General features: G+C 39.4%; 2 protein-coding genes across 5 annotated transcripts in view; one reads left to right on the top strand and one right to left on the bottom strand.

Moving 5' to 3' along the window:
• The window catches only part of coro2aa (coronin 2Aa), a 37744-nt gene extending 33683 nt beyond the window's left edge, over nucleotides 1-4061 (top strand). The window contains exons 11-12 of one of the 3 annotated variants that reach the window (XM_071505281.1): nucleotides 137-396; nucleotides 833-4061. In XM_071505281.1, coding sequence (XP_071361382.1) covers nucleotides 137-396; nucleotides 833-970 — 398 coding nt within the window. In that variant the 3' untranslated portion in view covers nucleotides 971-4061. The remainder of the gene's footprint in view (nucleotides 1-136; nucleotides 397-832) is intronic. The other 2 variants (XM_071505280.1, XM_071505284.1) reach the window with 2 other exon arrangements.
• A 4284-nt stretch (nucleotides 4062-8345) lies between these two features.
• anp32b (acidic (leucine-rich) nuclear phosphoprotein 32 family, member B) lies at nucleotides 8346-15502 on the bottom strand. Of its 2 annotated transcripts, none has more exons than XM_071505290.1 (7): nucleotides 15292-15502; nucleotides 12722-12871; nucleotides 12491-12613; nucleotides 11494-11686; nucleotides 11067-11191; nucleotides 10896-10962; nucleotides 8346-9052 (listed from the first exon to the last, which is right to left on the bottom strand). In XM_071505290.1, exons 1-7 carry the CDS (start codon nucleotides 15343-15345, stop codon nucleotides 8973-8975), a joined length of 792 nt encoding a protein of 263 aa, XP_071361391.1. In that variant the 5' UTR covers nucleotides 15346-15502; the 3' UTR covers nucleotides 8346-8972. The 2 variants fall into 2 exon arrangements, with proteins under 2 accessions (XP_071361391.1, XP_071361390.1); XM_071505289.1 differs by having other exon boundaries at nucleotides 8346-9055; nucleotides 15292-15481.
• Between the last annotated feature and the right edge of the window lie 964 nt (nucleotides 15503-16466).

Raw genomic sequence — 16466 nt, 5'->3', positions numbered from 1 at the left:
TCCGGAAAGATTCATGCTTGTGTGTGCAATGTGCATTTGTATATGTTAGCAATGTGGTGGGGCCTGTGCAGGTCTTCTCCTGTTGCCAGACTTTATGCAACCCATCTTCCTCCTGGTCACACTGTTTGTCTTCCAGGCCCAGTGTTGATGTCTCTGAAGCCTGGAAGTCAAGTAGCAGAATCGTATTCAGAGACGAGCAAAGGGCAGGGAAATTCTCTGGATAGTCGCAGGTCTCAGAGCAGACCAGGCATGCTGCAGCTGGCGTACATTCAGGACCAACTGGGAACCAAAGACAGCAAAGAGGACAGCGGCCATGCAGACGACGACAAGAGTCGGACGCCCGTTAGCAACGGAGAAGACCTCGCACTTTGCTCTCCACCGAGGACAGAGAATGAGGTACTGAAAGATTTCAGTGTCGCTACTTGTACGGTCATCCTCTGGTTTTATATCACACTGTTTTTACAACGATTTATTTTTGACAGTTTTTTACACTTTTATTCCAAATGTGAAGGTCAGTGCAATTTTTTTAATGGTTCTCTGGTACACCCCTTTGGTTTTAGACTAGAATATTTCAACTATTCATTCACTATTCACTTCACTATTCATATCCTTATTACTTTGGTGATCCCTTGATGATGCCTTGACAACTGCCTCAACAACTAGAGGATGGATTACAAAGAAATTTGGTATCATGGTAGCTGGACTGTAAGAGAACATTAGGCAGTGAGACTTAAGTGAGTAAAATCAGATTGAGGGGGCTGTCTGCCCCATCTCCAGCGGAAATAACACCCTTAATATATTCCAATATATCGTGTATGCTTTTTGTCCGCAGTTGCGTCTCAAGTTCCACAAGCAGCAGGAGGAGATCCGACGGCTGAGAGAGCTCCTCAACCAGAGAGACGTGCGCGTCAAACAGCTGGAGCTGGAGATTAAGAACATGAAAAACTCCCAGTCTCAGAGTTCACTTTAAGATTCGCCCGAGTCTGCAGAGTCACCTTCACCTCCTCCCGGGACACATGCATTACTATACAAACTAACTAACCCTATTTTGACACCACCACACTCTTTTGCACTCTTTTGACTCACCTCTTTTCTTCTGATGAGCCCCCCATACTCACCGCACAGGGGTGACCTAAACCTCGACTTTGTGTTTGCGATCTGTCATTTTGTCAGTTCTACACAGGGTGCACATATTCTTTGTTCATGTATATACACTTAACACTGAGTCTTACCCAGCTGCAACATGTTTTAAAACTCTTTGCACCTTTTGACCTTTCCCTCGTTTCTTTTGTACGCTTCACAGCTATGCAATAAAAGGATGTTTGTGCCTGTGTTGTCTGAAAGATGTGGCTCTTTGCGAGTTGTTGTTTTGCAGGGCAAGAGCAGACATCCTGTATGATTGTAATGATAATGCTGAATTTATTTTCTATGCTCGGTGATTGTTTTTTTTTTATTATTATTATGTAAACTACTGTAAGTGGAGATGGTTGTGGTGTTTAACATTTAGTATGTGTGCTTGAATGACAATATCATGATCCCGGCTGTCATTCCATTGAGCTGCATTTGTTTTACTTTTTTTTTTTTTTTTTTTTTTTTTGAATGACTGGAAAATTGGTGAAAAATCAATCTTTTTTCACAGCAGCTATTGTGTAAGCCAATTCTGTAACTGATGCCATGTAGCAGTGTTGATCTTAATTTTTATATTTATTTTAAAATAGTCAGCGGAAATATTTGAATTCACGTTTGTAATTTTGGAAAATACAGCACACAAACTGTTCAAACTGCTTGCTTTTTGCTGATGTGAAGTCACTGTGAGGAAACAGTTTAAAGCCATCGTGGAGTCTGAGAACTGCACCACATTCGAGTTACATTGTGTTTGACTTCTGTAGCTTTCGGTTTTCAAGGCATTTTCTCATAGAGTGGCTTTTTATTGCTCTTTGTAAAAAGATTGTATGTGATACTGGGGTTTTCTGTCCTCAGCTTAAAGAATATACAGTATATCCCAGTACTGGACAGAAGAGTTTGAATAACACAGGGCTCTGATGAGGTTTTGATATCAGGAGCAGCAGAGATGATATAACCATGAGACGATATACACTCCCACCACTTTATTAGGTACATCTGTACAAACTAAATCAATCCAATACAACAGTTCTGCCATGAATTGTACTTTTACAAAGCTTATAAATGTTCAGTTTTTGTTGACATAATACTGCTATGTTTATCATCAAGGTTATAGCAAGTGGTGGTTTTGTTCTGGAGTGCTTTATATTGAGAGGTGCTTCTAATACTTTTCTCCACCCCATTTACATACATGAGGGAGGCAAAATATAGTGAACCTAATAAAGTGACCAGCAAGTGTAAATATGTTCATACTGTTTATACTGTGGAAGCTCTCCCTTTAATATTTTATCCATGGGAGCAGCTACGTTTCACTTATCCAGTGAAATGTCTCAACATATTCTTCATAGATCTACATAAAACGTGGTGCACACATTCATTTCCCTCAGTGATCTACCCTAATGTCTCTGGGTTATCACGTGACTTTTTCTGTAGCATTAGCATGAGGTCGACACACATGGATTTGAGTGAATTGTCTGATGAATTGTCATCAGATTTGAAACATTTGATATAATGTTGGACATTCGAGTCCACCTCTGGATAAATTGTAAAGCTTTGGCAATCCTTAAACTTTATCTAGGTCAAAATCTTGACTGACTATGGTTTATGACCAAACCAGTGACATTCCCATCAGCCTCAGGTGTACTGTGTTTGGTAGTAATTTTGTTAGCATGCTAATCTAACATTGTAGACATTAGCATATTAACATTTAGCTCAAAGAACCACTGTGCCTACGAACAGCCTCACAAAGCCAGTTTCTTTTTTTTTTTTAATCAGTGTGATGGAGTTTCCTTATTTATGTGGTATTTAACTCTGTGGATCAAAACAAACAAAAAAAAACCCAAAATCAGACATTTCTACCTGGTTGTTTTACCCTTTTCTGTAAAAGTACTATATTAAGATATATAATATCACAAAAATATGAATTGGAAACACCTGTTGATGAAACAATCTCCACTCAAGATCCACTCATCCACTTTTTCCAGAGCTTTCAGTGGTCATCATCAGCAGATGAAGTTTGTAAGAATGTGGACCGTGTGTGAAGATTGTTGGAGGGAGGTCTATGTGAGAGGTTCTCAGAGTAACAGAAAGTTTGAACGACGACAGTTCAGTGACCACTAAGCAAATGTCATCTGCTTGTGTAAACCTTGTAATATGCTCGAAAACATAAAGCATCCTTGAGTGGAAATTGTCATGCAAAAATGAGATTTTCTTTAAATAACTACTGCTTAAATTTTACTTTCTACTACAGATAAGAGGTTAAGTCGTTTTTTGGAAGATGCAGAGATTCCCAGTATGACATTCCAGCTTGGAAAGCAACCCTCTATGAGAAAATACTTTGTTTGAGGAGATTGGTACAGAAGTGAAAGGGGACAGCTTTTTGTCTCTTTAGATATGATAGAGAAATGTTTTAGCTAAGTGCTTAGCTAAGTGATAAACCGTTAAAGCAACCAAAGCAGGCTTAAATAGCTGTAAAATGTACATAAATTTACACTGAGCAGTTGGCGAAGTCCAACCTAATGGCTTGTAGAGATGTGTTTTCCCTCAGGGAACTTCTGAATGGTGTTCATAGTTTCTGGCATGGTGCAGTTGGACCAGTTTCTCATATTTGTTGCTTTCAGAATTGGGGCAGTTGATATTGACCTGAATTTTTTCAACAGAATAAGAGCAACAAAACATTCCCTTATCTCTCACCAACTTGTTGAGAGAAACAATACGCTGATAGACGTGTAAATATGCATTGATGTCACTGAGACGCTTGCAGATATTAGGTAACACAAACATTGTAGCTGTTAGTTGATCCTAAGATAACCAGTCAGATACAGTATGAATTACCATGCATGCCTGTATTTATGTAGTCAGAGGCACAAGCACCATAATGATATTCTAGATTTGGCTTACGTTTCATGGCCACTTGTAAAAAAAAAAAAAAAAAGAAAGAAAGAAAGAAAGAAAGAAAGAAAGAAAGAAAGAAAGGTAACACGTGGAAACTGCCACACCAACCCACACACATAGAGACACACTGGTTTCAATACAATTGTGATCTGTGAACCCTTTGACCTCTGTCAGGACAGTTCTAGCACAGCTTCATCCCAGGCTGACTTTTGTCCAGGAGTTGCAATGGTCAGCCAGGGTAAACTGTAACCACCACTGCTGTTAGTGGACAAGTTTCAACACATTCCCACCATGAACTGCTGTTTTTACAGTTGGACAGTGGACTTGTTAAAGGGCTGATTGTGGTGTTTGTTCACATTAAACAGTTTTAGCTGGTTTTACTTACATATATCTTATTTTCTGCCACAAAACAATTTCAAACTGTTAAATCATATCCATGTTTCCCATAGAATTTATTCAAATGGCTTTTCCCCATCCAAATAAAATGATTGTATTTTTTATAGAATATCTGCCTCTCAAAGGTTTGCTTGGAAATGCAAATGAAAAAAGGATTGTTTAAAATGTCGGCCAAAATTGTGCATTAAAAGAATAATCATTGGTGAGCTGGGGAATTCAGTGCTTGACGCAGTTTATACCACAAATAAATTCTCAGCCTGTGAGAAGCATATCACTAGCTAAATAACAATAGCAGCTGCTATTTTTGAGCAGTCTTTAGCACCGTGTTATAGTGGCTGAATCGTCAAAAGCAAATGTGTGTCTTTTCACTGCTGCCCCATTTTATTTCCACTTTTGAGCTGACATGCAGAATTTGGCTAACCATTCGCTGACATTACAGGCTTATTCCCTGACAGCTCTCGGTGTGTAGAGCTTGCGCAATTTTTAAAGTATTTAAAGTAAAAATCCTGTTTGTCAAAGTTTTTTTTTTTCCTTCTGAGAATAACATACTTCTGGTATATTCCTGTTTAAGACTCTGTGCGCCCACGCAGGTGTTCCCACTGACTGTGACTGATTAGACGTCTGCCCAGGTTTAAGTTCGGTGGAGCTCTTCTGGAATTGCATGAAATTAACCAAACAATAAGAACGATAAAGGTGTAATTTCTCCCGCCCAAACTACAATACAATATTAATACAGTGGGACATTCAGCGAGATGTCAGTCAAACACAGTCTCTACACACTAAACTGGTGAAATCACCTGTGTGGGCAGACCATGTATGGGCTCAACCTGTAAAGCACTTTGGTACAACTAGTATATATTGTTTATCCATGTTGTTGAATAACACATACGGGGCTGTTCAGTTTTGTTAAGTTGAGAACAGCCGTTGTGGCCAAAAGTGAGAAGTGGAGTCATGAGGTCTGTGAACTGACTCAGTGACGTCTCTTAGACAGTGGTGTCCATTGGTTGTTAGCTAATATTAATATCACAAAGAGATATTAGACTGGTCTGCAGTCTTAATGTTGGTCTTAGGTTAGTCTAATACAAGTTAGACAGTTTCACAAAAACTTAGACTGGCTTATCTTAAACCTAAGAAGTTCGCCGCCTGACCCCGAGGCCAACTCTGGACTAAGATCCATGTTTTCTGCGAGAGGGACCAGTGCTACATGTAATGCTAACACTATCCTGACCACAATTTATGTTGTGTCTAAGCTTTTCCTGTGGCCCACCAGTTTTAAGTTTTCCTTTTGAATATTTTTCTTTGAATCTGGCACCACGTTTGTACCATATCTTTGCTAAAGCTGAGTGGTTTGACGCAGCCGTTCTGTCATGTTTTTTACTTCGAAAAAAAAGTCTCAATTTACTCAAATATTTATAAACTGATCAGCTTTGTGCAGAGACTGAATCTGAAGTCTGATGTTAGTTACATTTAAGCCGCAGTCAAAGTCTATCTTTGTGAAACTGGCCCCTGGTCATAAAAGACCAGGAAAGGCTGTAGAAGAAAAACCTTTTCCAAAAGTTATGTGGTGTTGCTTTAAGATTGATTTACTTGTAATGGATGTTTACCAAACAGGCGGTCTAATCAAAAGATGATAATTGTTGCCTCAAGGGAAATGTAGGCCTGACTTACATTTGGTACCAAAAGTCAGGATATCTTGGTCTTTGCTGCATTAATTTTGTCCATACTCATAAAAAAGGATATATACTATACTTGAGTCGTCCCTTTACACTGATGAATGATTCAATTTGATTCCACATTTGCAGTTTTGGGAGAAATGGCACTAATTGCAAGCTACTGGGACAACAAAATAATAACCTCACTGCCAACTACACTGCCTATACCCATTCACATCCTTTAATTCTTTGAGTGTATTATTATTATTTGCACTAGTGCAAATAGAGCATAATAATACAGATGTCATACATTAGTGCACATTATTGAAAACAGGCAGTGTATTTTTTTGTTTTTCAAAGGCACCAAGTGTAATAGTTCGGTGCAGCCAATAATCATTATTCTGATCCTCTGTTATAAATGTGGCCAATACCAAGTCCTCAGAAAAAAACTTCTCAACAAACCAAATAAGAACAACAACATCAATATATTCCAGACACTTCTCAGTTTTAAAGCATGCACACTAACAGTCTCTTGCGTTATAATGGAGCAATAATGTAGCTGCAGAGTCAACTGCAGCATTCACTGTCTGAACATGTCTGAGTTAATAAACCATTTCATTTGAGGATTGTTGCTGGGTTCATATGAGCCTCACCGTGCCTGACTTAAATGCTTTATAAATGCAATTATTGTGATGTCTTTAAATTGTCTGTTAAATGTATTTAGTAAAAACTGAAAAAGATTTTATCCCATTTCTTTTAATATTGTTTCTAAAACATGTAAAAAATATATTAACCACATAAAGTATAATTAAATTTTTCTGGGAAATCCATTTGTCTGTTTGTAGACCTTTGCTGATAAATCCGACCGTAGACCAACTAAACAAATAAACTAAAATAAAAAACATTTCACTCAATTGCACAAACACATTAATATTAGAGCAGAGTTCACTATTTTTGTTACAAAAACAGCTTCCTCAGTGAACTGTTGACTGTTTGGAGTGGAAACAAACATTTTCATCTGTACATGATTGTCCGGCTTTGTGTTTAGAATATAAAAGTGAGCTCTATTCGAACCAGGAGCCTTGAGATCAGCAACCATAAAGTTTTAAAAACAAATTATTGTTCTTCAAAAACAGATTAATAGTTTAGTTGCCATTTCTGGGCTAAATGTTAAACATAAAGGCATTACAGACCAGTGCTTTGTATCTCGGAATTACATTACTGTTTCTGTAAAGTGAAAAACTACATTTTTTTACAGAATGCATTATACACTGCAGGCTACAAGCTACTACAGCTTTCACCTTACAAAAACTCTTTTTCTATTCTTTCAAGTCTGTCTTAAAACAATACTCAGATGCTTGCTGTGCATTCATTAATTGGTTTCTGTAAATCGCTGGTTCCACACCTGGCGACAAGATACAGCATTGGGTCATGCTATACACAAAATGTGTTCATTTTTTGTTATCTTTGCTGTAATCCTGGATAGTTTTCCCTCTTCAGCCCTAAAAAAATATTCAAATGCAACAGCCTGCAAAGATTTGAATGGTGAAAACTCAAAGACATATGCTGAGCAGACATTGCATCATGAAGCAAAAAATGTGGCTGCGAATCACTGATTTCCCACCCCCCATTATAGCCATGAAGTGATCCATTCCTATTTCTACACAATGTCAGGAATGGGAGACAAAATCTACAGTCCTCGTTGTATTTAACCAAAGCTAATGAGTCTTTGAGTTCAAATCATGTGACAATCTTTCCAAGTTAGTCTTTTTAAAAGAATTCTCACTGTGTCACTAAAGGAGGGAATCTCATTCTAAAAAGACCAACTTTGGAACATACACACTTTATTTAACTAATTCAGGCTGCTGAGGCCTCATACAGCACCTCATACACTCATACAGTGCAGTATTAACTATCAGAAAGCATTGTACATAGAATAAAGACTGGATTTTGGCCCCCATTACACATTGGTCTCATTACAAAAGGATCTCCTCATGGCAAGTAAGGAGAGGAGAAATGAACAGTGACCAATTCCATGTACATACTGGCATGGAACTGTTGTTTCAAGACAAACTTGTAAAACATCCGTACTTGTATTTAAGACTGGACACAAAGCCTTTCCTGTGGGCTGTCATATACAGTCACCATCACTGTAGAGAACATGGTGAGAACTTAACAGTGGGGGCGGATGAAAAAAACATGGCTACATGGCCATCATTTCATCCCTTTACGTTAATTTTGGAACATGAGAAAAGCAAGGCAGGAAGAGAGAAAAGCACAAAATGTTAACATTTTATTTACAAAGTTGTTTTTTTGTCATACAGAAAGTAAAAATGTAGCTACAACCTTGATTTGTGCAACAGGCGGCCACACTAAAAATCATGGCTCGCTGGTTGCACAGCTGCTATAGCAATAATTTTATTGGGAAAAAAATAAGGAACAGAAAAAAAAAGACAAAAAATGAGAAATAATAAACCCAACAACAAAAAATAATTCATCCAACAAAATATTAAAAGCACAGACCCAAAACTAGATACCAGTCCCAAAGTTCTCACACGGGAATACATAAAGAGGGATCGACAGTGAAATTGTGGAATGCTGAGTGGTGGGCTGCCTGAGAACCTCGGGGGGCCGTGGGGTGGGTGAGGTGGAGGGTGTTGGGTGGCTCTCAGTTCCATTGGGGGAGGAAAAGAAAAAAAAAAAAAAAAAGAAAAAAAAGAAAAGGAAAAGGTTTGGGGCAGCTCCACTCGGCCCACCCATCCGGTACAGTCTTGCCCCGTTAAAAGAGCTCAGAGCTGGGGGGAGTAGACGTGGATTACAAAGGCGGTGCGAGTTGTAAGAGGGCGGACGTTCGGGTTTGTGGGGGAGGAAGGGTAACTCGGTAGGCTCTTGTTTTCAGTTTTGCTCTTAATCGTCGTCTTCATCGTCGTCGTCGTCGTCTTCATCCTCTGGGTCTCGCTTTCTCTTCTCGCCTTTGCCAGTTTCTGCTTCTTGGGACAAAAAGGAGAAGGGTGTTAAGCAGTGTCAAGACCACAACACTTCAACTGGCACTGCAATTGATTGTTATTTTGATTATCTATTAATCTGCCAATTCTTTTCTCTTTGATTAATCAGTTTGGTCCATAAAAAAACAAAACAAAACAAAACAAAACAAAAAAAGATCTCATTCATACAACTAAGGTCTGCACTTTATGTGCTACATATTTTAGAAATACGGTGACTTCTTAAACATTCTGATAAATTTTGAAATTTGGCCTTAATCATTCATGAGATCCTCTGGTGGGTTCACTAGGGAGAGTGGGCAGTGCTAAAGAATGGTCACTATCATATTTTGCTGTCCCTACATGTTATAATGTTACATGATTAGGAGCTTAAAATAAAGTGTCGGATACACGACCAGCCACAACATTATCACCACCTGCCTAATATTGTGTACGTCCCCCTCGTGAAGCTTAAACAGTTCTGAACCATCGAGACGTGGACTCCACAAGACCTCTGAATGTGATTGTGGTGTCAGGAACCAAGCAGTTAGCAGTCAATCCTAAATCCTGTAAATTGACTGGTGGGGATCGGACTCGTTTTTCCAGCACAGCTGGAATACCATTGCCATGAAGAGGTACTTAGTCACCAACGATGTTTAAGTAGGTGGTACGTGTCAAAGTAACATCCACACGAATGGCAGGACCCAAGGTGTCTCAGCAAGACACTGCCCAGAGCATCAGACCGTCTCCACCAGCTTGCCCTTAACCCATAGTGCATTGTGGTGCCATCTCTTCCCCGGGTGAACGTTACACACCCACCCGGTCGTCCAGAAGATGTAAAAGATAACATGATTCATCAGCCCAGGCCCCTTCTCCATCATCCAGTTCTTGGAGATCCTCCGACCCAGTCATCTTGTCAAAGATGCTCAGATCCTTACGCTTGCATTTTTCCTGCTTCCAACACATCAACTTCGTGGACTGCCTGCTCACCATATCCCACCACTTGACAGGCGCCATTGTAACGATTAACTTCACCTGTCTGTTGTTCAAATGTTGTGGCCGATGGCTGTATGTATCTTCAGTACATAGTTGTAACTAACCTTCTATAATGTCTTTTTTTAAGTAAGTAAGGGGTAATGACTACAGCAGGAACAATAAAGTTTTTGGCATATATAGATCTCCCTTAGTAATCAGAACCACCAGCAGATATCCTATTATTCCTATATCATATTATTTATTGTTCATTATTAAGTCAACCAAGCATCTCAGCATTCTGCACACATTTCCTTTGTTTAAATCTGAAACTTGTGTACAAATAAAATTCAGAAATTGAGAATTCAGCCTTTATCTCCCCATTAATACCAAAACCACTTTGTTTCCAAAACTGGACAACTGCAACTTAAATAAATCAAACTACTGACCTTTGCCTGTACACACCACACTTCATTAACAGTAAGCAAAAACAATTATGTTTCTCTTTACTGTCTTTAGCACTTTATTGGCAGAACATGGCGTGATGTTTGATTCATACAAAAGACTTTAGACTTAAATTTTAAGGAGCATTTTCACACTAAACACACTTTTTAGTTAATGAATTGCATGCACTCAATTCATTCTACTATTAACTGAGTCTGCTTCTTTGTGGTGTTCATTTTCCCAGTGGAATATCTAGTTAATTCCTTCTAAAACTTCATGCCCCTGACGTAATTTGAATGTAGTGTGTAGTAGAAGTATTTTACTGTGTAAAAATAAATATTTTGAGGTTCTCTGGCTTTGAATACATTTTTAAAAATGTGGCGTGTTCAAGCTAAAACTGGTTGTAAGTTTGCTCTAAGGAGATGGTACATACCGTCTTCATCTTCATCCTCATCCTCATCCTCTTCATCTACTTCTCCATCCTGACCAAAATCTTCCTCCTTGGTAAACAAAATTTAACAAGTTAAAAACAGAAACAATGCATCCAAAGGGCCAAATAATCCAACTGAGCTTCTTCTTCTTTTCTTTTCTTTTTTTTTTTTACCTCATCTTCTCCGCTGACCTCCTCATCGTCCTCTTCTCCTTCTACCTCCTCTTCATCATCTTCATCCTCCTCCTCCTCATCAAAGTCCTCCTCCTCTCCATCCTCATCTTCCTCCTCCTCTCCCTCTGCAATATGAAAAGCAAAAACAATCAGTCAACCACAGACAGTGCAAGACTGCTGATGTATACAAATATACATTACACGCTTAAGGTGAGAGATATTAAATAACTCTGCTGAAGCAAGTTTAAGACAAGCGGCCTTGCTATGGTTAAAATATAATATCTTATAATCACGTAGCCTGCCATTCTCATTTTCTTTTTGGCAGCAGAACTGCCATAGGAAAACCATATCAGCTACTTAAAGGCTAAAACTGATCCTTACACCGGTAAAACCTGAGCTGTTTGAGATCATGAAAGCGACTTCTTACCTTCGTCTTCATCGTCATCTACGCCGTCTCCGTCCACCTCTCCGTCGGAGTCAGAGGCTTCCCTGTCCTCCATGTCATAACCATCCAGGTAGGTGAGCTGGGGCAGCAACTTGAATACACTCTCTCTGTAGTCATTCAGGTTTGTCACTTCACAGTTGAACAGGTCCAAACTCTTCAGGTTATCCAGCTTTTTCTGTTGATTAGCAGATTACAGTGAAGTAAAGTGATGACAAGTCTTGTGAGTTAATGGTGCTTAGATGCTTATGTGCGCGTTCTGTGAATAAAGTTGTGTGATATGTGCTGTATGATTTGTCAACCAGTAGACCATCTACACTGAGCTTGTTATCCCTTTCAATATGTCTGGCTGTAGTAAGACACTGCGGGTAACGCTGCCTATCAGTAACAATAAAGACTCTGTGGCAATGTTGGATTTGCATGATTTTTGCATCAATGAGATGAACTACCTTGATTTGTCAAGTACTTAATTGTCTGGATTAGGCAAAAACAGACTTTAGCATCTGGTTACTATGTCTATAAAGCCCATGTTTCTCAATTTACTTTCCAGAAAAATCTATATCACAATCTCAGAAGATGAGATGTGTCTCCTGTATCTTTTGTCTGTGGGATTTTCCAATAATAATAATCACTCTTTGTTAAATACAGAGACAACTGATAAGGAGGGTCTCTCCTGAACAGCTAGTTTGAATATTTATATCAAGATTTATAGAGAGCAGCCCTGAAATTAGAAATGTAGTTGTTATTTGTATGCTGTGTATTGAGTAAGACAGATGATGAACTGCATTCACAATTATAATAATACAGGTGAGTACACCACATGATTTTTTTTTTAAATGTTCTAACTAATTCTAACTGATTTGAATTAAGATGAGATTAAAAAAAAAACAAAAAAACACAATGTATGGATACACATTTTGTAGGCATTCAGTGTGATGAGTGTTACTTCTAATGGGCTTCTGATGGGACTGGAAACACATACCAATGGTTCCAATGTGCTGATGTCTTTCAATTTGTTGCCACTCAGGTTTAGATGTGTGAGGTTGGGTAGTTTCTCTGCTAAAACATCAAGGCCGCCACTGATTCTGTTGTCGCTCAACTCCAGCTGAAACACAGCAGAGGGAAATATTATTCCAGCTGACACTCTTTTCCCCGCAATTGATTTTCATGGAGGTATGCAGGTGAAGCATCATTTTTTTTTTTTTTTTTTTACCTTTTTGAGTTTTCCTAGTTTAGGCAGGTTGGACACTGAGATTAAGCCGACATTTATCAAACTGAGGAACTCCAGGTTGACAAACTCAGCTGTGAGGCCTTCGATTTTTCCTTCAACTGATCGACAATTGTCAAGGACAAGTTCTCGTACCTGAAATACAGAAAAGTATAATATCGCATAAAAATATGATCCAATCTCTGGTGATATATGCATTTTGTGAGACTACCACTACTACTCATTCATAATTAAACTTTATTCTAAAACATGGAAAATTAATAATAATACGAATAATCTCTCACTTTGAATAAAACAATGTATTTTTTGTAAACACAATAACTGAGAAAACAAGCTGGCAGACAACGTTTTTAATAGGGGTTGTTTTTTTTTTTGTTTTTTTTTTAGCACAATGACTTCGTGTATAAAGTGATTAAAGGCATTTTGTAGTTACTGTAAAATATTAGAAAAACAAGTCTGAAGGCGGAGTTAGTTTGAGACAGTTAAAGCTAACACTGGTTGCGCAAGTCGGCGATGGACAAAAAACGTTGCAAAAAAAGTTGTTGTCAAACGTCAAAGATCACGATTTCTCCAGTAAAACACCGGAATGGACACTGCGTCTCCGTCTAAAAACACTCCGTATCGCTGTGTGCTTGATTTATCCAGGCGCGGCGGTTATTGCATCGCCTTCTTTGAAACGGGGAAGAGCGAAGCAGTCGCTTCCCATGGCCTGCTGATGCAGTCACTAATGACAAATGCAATGATTTTTGTGAGCTAGCTCGCTACAGGCTAGCCATTGCCCCTTTTAAACGCTGCCGTGCGGTAGAGGAGCAGCTACAGAGCTCTGTCTGCCCGCCATTAGCCAACCCAACAGCAACGGAAAGGATTGCGAATACACCCTTAGTACAGATTTTCTTTTTCCTTTTTTTTTTGTTTTTTGTTAAACCAGCTTTCACTGGGGGAAGTGGAATATTCCTTGTCGTCGAGCGAACGACCGATATTGCCAGTTTGTTACAGGGTACTGCATCGTTTTCAGGTCGAAGTGGCGAAGGAAATATATTGAGAACGGAAATTTAGTAAAAACAAAGATGGAGACAGTTCCTTTCTCCCAGAGCTTCAAAGACGACAGAATGACAACATGGCGATCCCCGAGATACAGTATGCAGTTCTCTGAACGCTTCAATGGCGAAAAGTGCTGATTAGGAAGAGTAATTGTCGCTACTTGCACAGTACATAAATTATTTTCGATGTTAAATTTTGTTTTATCCTGTGCATGGGTCGGGAGGAAACGCCGACCGTCGAGTTTTTCGCTGCCCACGCAACAAGCGCGGTGCACCGGATCCCCGTGTCATTCAGGCAGGCTGGCCCGGTTAACGACGCCGCTGGCCGACAAATCGACCCGCTTATTTGCGAATAGCGTCAAGTTTAGCTTTGATGGCAGCTACTGGGGGACAGAATAGTTGTGTTTGATGTTTTAAGTGAACGGCTGGATATATTTTGTTGTCTTTGACCAGTGTAGCGACGGGGGTAATATGGCGGGAACAAAAATACTAAGTTAGGGGGCTGCTGTCTTAATGATTCTGACTCAACAGACTTGGTTAAAAAAAAAAGAAAAAAGTATGCGATATTTACATCGGTGTAAACGCACGGATATGAAATGGTAACTTGGCTATTGCACAAGTGTATGATCTATTTTAGGGAATTAACTGCTGCACACCCCCTTTAAAACTTACGGATCGCAACAGCTTAAACGTGGCTTTAAACAAATCACGATTACAGGAATAGTTGGCCGCTTGCATTAGTTTGTGTAGAAATATCATTTGGTTTTGGTTAGAGTAACAGTGGCTTAGGTGGTCATGGTATGGATGACTAGTGAACCAAGTGACTGTTTTTTTTTTTTTTTGTTGTCGCTGCTGAATCTGGCCATTGGATATGAACGTAAACGTGCTGTACAGAAATTTCACGACATTACTCTTGATCGGCGACGGCCCGTTTACATGTTAGGAAAAACTGAATTTCAGCACAAACGCCTTGAAGTTATAAAGTGCATTTGTAATAACAGTAATAATAATAATAATAAAAAAGAGCCCCATTTAGCAGTTATGCTAGCAGCAAACATGGCTTCCAAGGTCTGTATAAAATATACCGCTCTGTGAATGCCAAACGCGGCGCAGGAAGCAAATTTCCCAATATATCAGCGTAAAAAGAAGTTTACTAAATGTGCTACAACGGTGGAGTCGAGCTGAACCGTGTGTACCACTGACCAAGGAGGCTGCGAAACGGTTAAAGCACTGCAATAATGCCAGCAAGCTGAGGAATCGCCGTTTCAAAGTAACGATTGAATATAGCTTTTCTCGTCTCCTTGCCCCTATACGCCCAATACAGAACAGGGGAGAGGATTAAGCTTGTTATGCGAGTGTTTTCCGCCCTATTATAAACCAGAAAGATAATCTAAAGCCCATGTGGTCACCATTACGTTAGCCACACAGGTCACTCGCAAAGCAAAAAAAGTAGCAAGCTAGCTAGCAAGAGGCTAGCCAGAAAACTAAGGGTTGGTTTTTAAAAGCACGACTCACATCAGACGGTGTCCTGTTTCTTAGCTCCAAGTGGATCCTCTTTTTCATGTCCATCTTGCTCTGTGAAAGTTAAACTTTTCTCTCTTGGGTTTTGGTGGGATCTTCAGTCCAAAGGCAGAGATGCCCTAATGGAGGGAGAATATAGGACTGTATAATGAACTGAGCCAAACGCTAAGTTAGTCGGAGAGAGGAGACAACCATGGAGGGAAACGGGACTGAAACAAAATATACGCTCAACAGCGCCATCTGCGTCCAGAAACGCCCATCGCCTCGATAAAGCCATTGCAGTCACAAAACATGACGCTGCCCCGAAACAGTGCTTTGGTGCAATTTATTTCTGCGAGGAAAGTACTGTACTGTGTTTAGTGAAGACAAGAGCCTTTTGTCTGTCAGCTCGGTTATATTAAATAAAGGAGTGCAGAACACGTGTACGGTTCAGTTCACGCAAAATAGCATACAACCCATCAGACGTCAGAAAGAAAAGTCAATGGTAAAAGTCGGTGCGGTGAACTTTTGTTTATCTTCCTGACTTTCCCAGTTTAATAACTCGAAAACCTGCCCTCGTTTGATATAGGCTGCATTTAACGTCGTGTTATTGCTGTGTATTCGGTGTTTTAAGTAATGCAAACACCTATGATAATAAAGAATTCCTGTTTTGAACATTTCTCAAACCTGTTGCCTTCCAAAACAAAACATTTATTATTATTGATTTATTATCGTCCAGGGAATGAAGACACTGTAATCCTTGTGAGAATTGTGGTGTTCAATAAACTGCATAATGCATAAACTGTGTTGTGCTCTGTTGATTCATAAAAACGCCAGATTCTTAAGACTGTTTGGACACATTGCTAGAAAGGAGGGGGGTATGTTTGGTTTGCAGTAAAGAGAGCATTGTGTATCCATATGGAAGGGTTGGATACCTCTCCAACCCCAGCCCCCTTGACTTCCTGAGACTTTAGAGCCCTCAAGTGAAAGTGTACTGAGTATGAATTGTTGATTTTTCTAAGTAAACTATGAATCAGCATTTATATTCTGGATGTTTGTCAAATTTGGGTTTGGTTTGGTTAGTGGTATAGTAAAGATGTCACACAAATGGACATATAGCTATAATACCGTACACCCACTATATCTGCTGTCTGGGGCCCATTATCCAAATACCCCATCTTTTGTCCTTT

This window comes from Trachinotus anak, unplaced genomic scaffold (genome assembly GCF_046630095.1).
Source record: "Trachinotus anak isolate AG129_WGS33_773 ecotype Australia unplaced genomic scaffold, CSIRO_AGI_Tana_v1 ptg000019l, whole genome shotgun sequence".
In the NCBI taxonomy this organism is placed as follows: Eukaryota; Metazoa; Chordata; class Actinopteri; order Carangiformes; family Carangidae; genus Trachinotus; species Trachinotus anak.
Note: the sequence above shows the minus strand (reverse complement) of the source record. Positions and strands in the feature narration are given on the sequence as shown.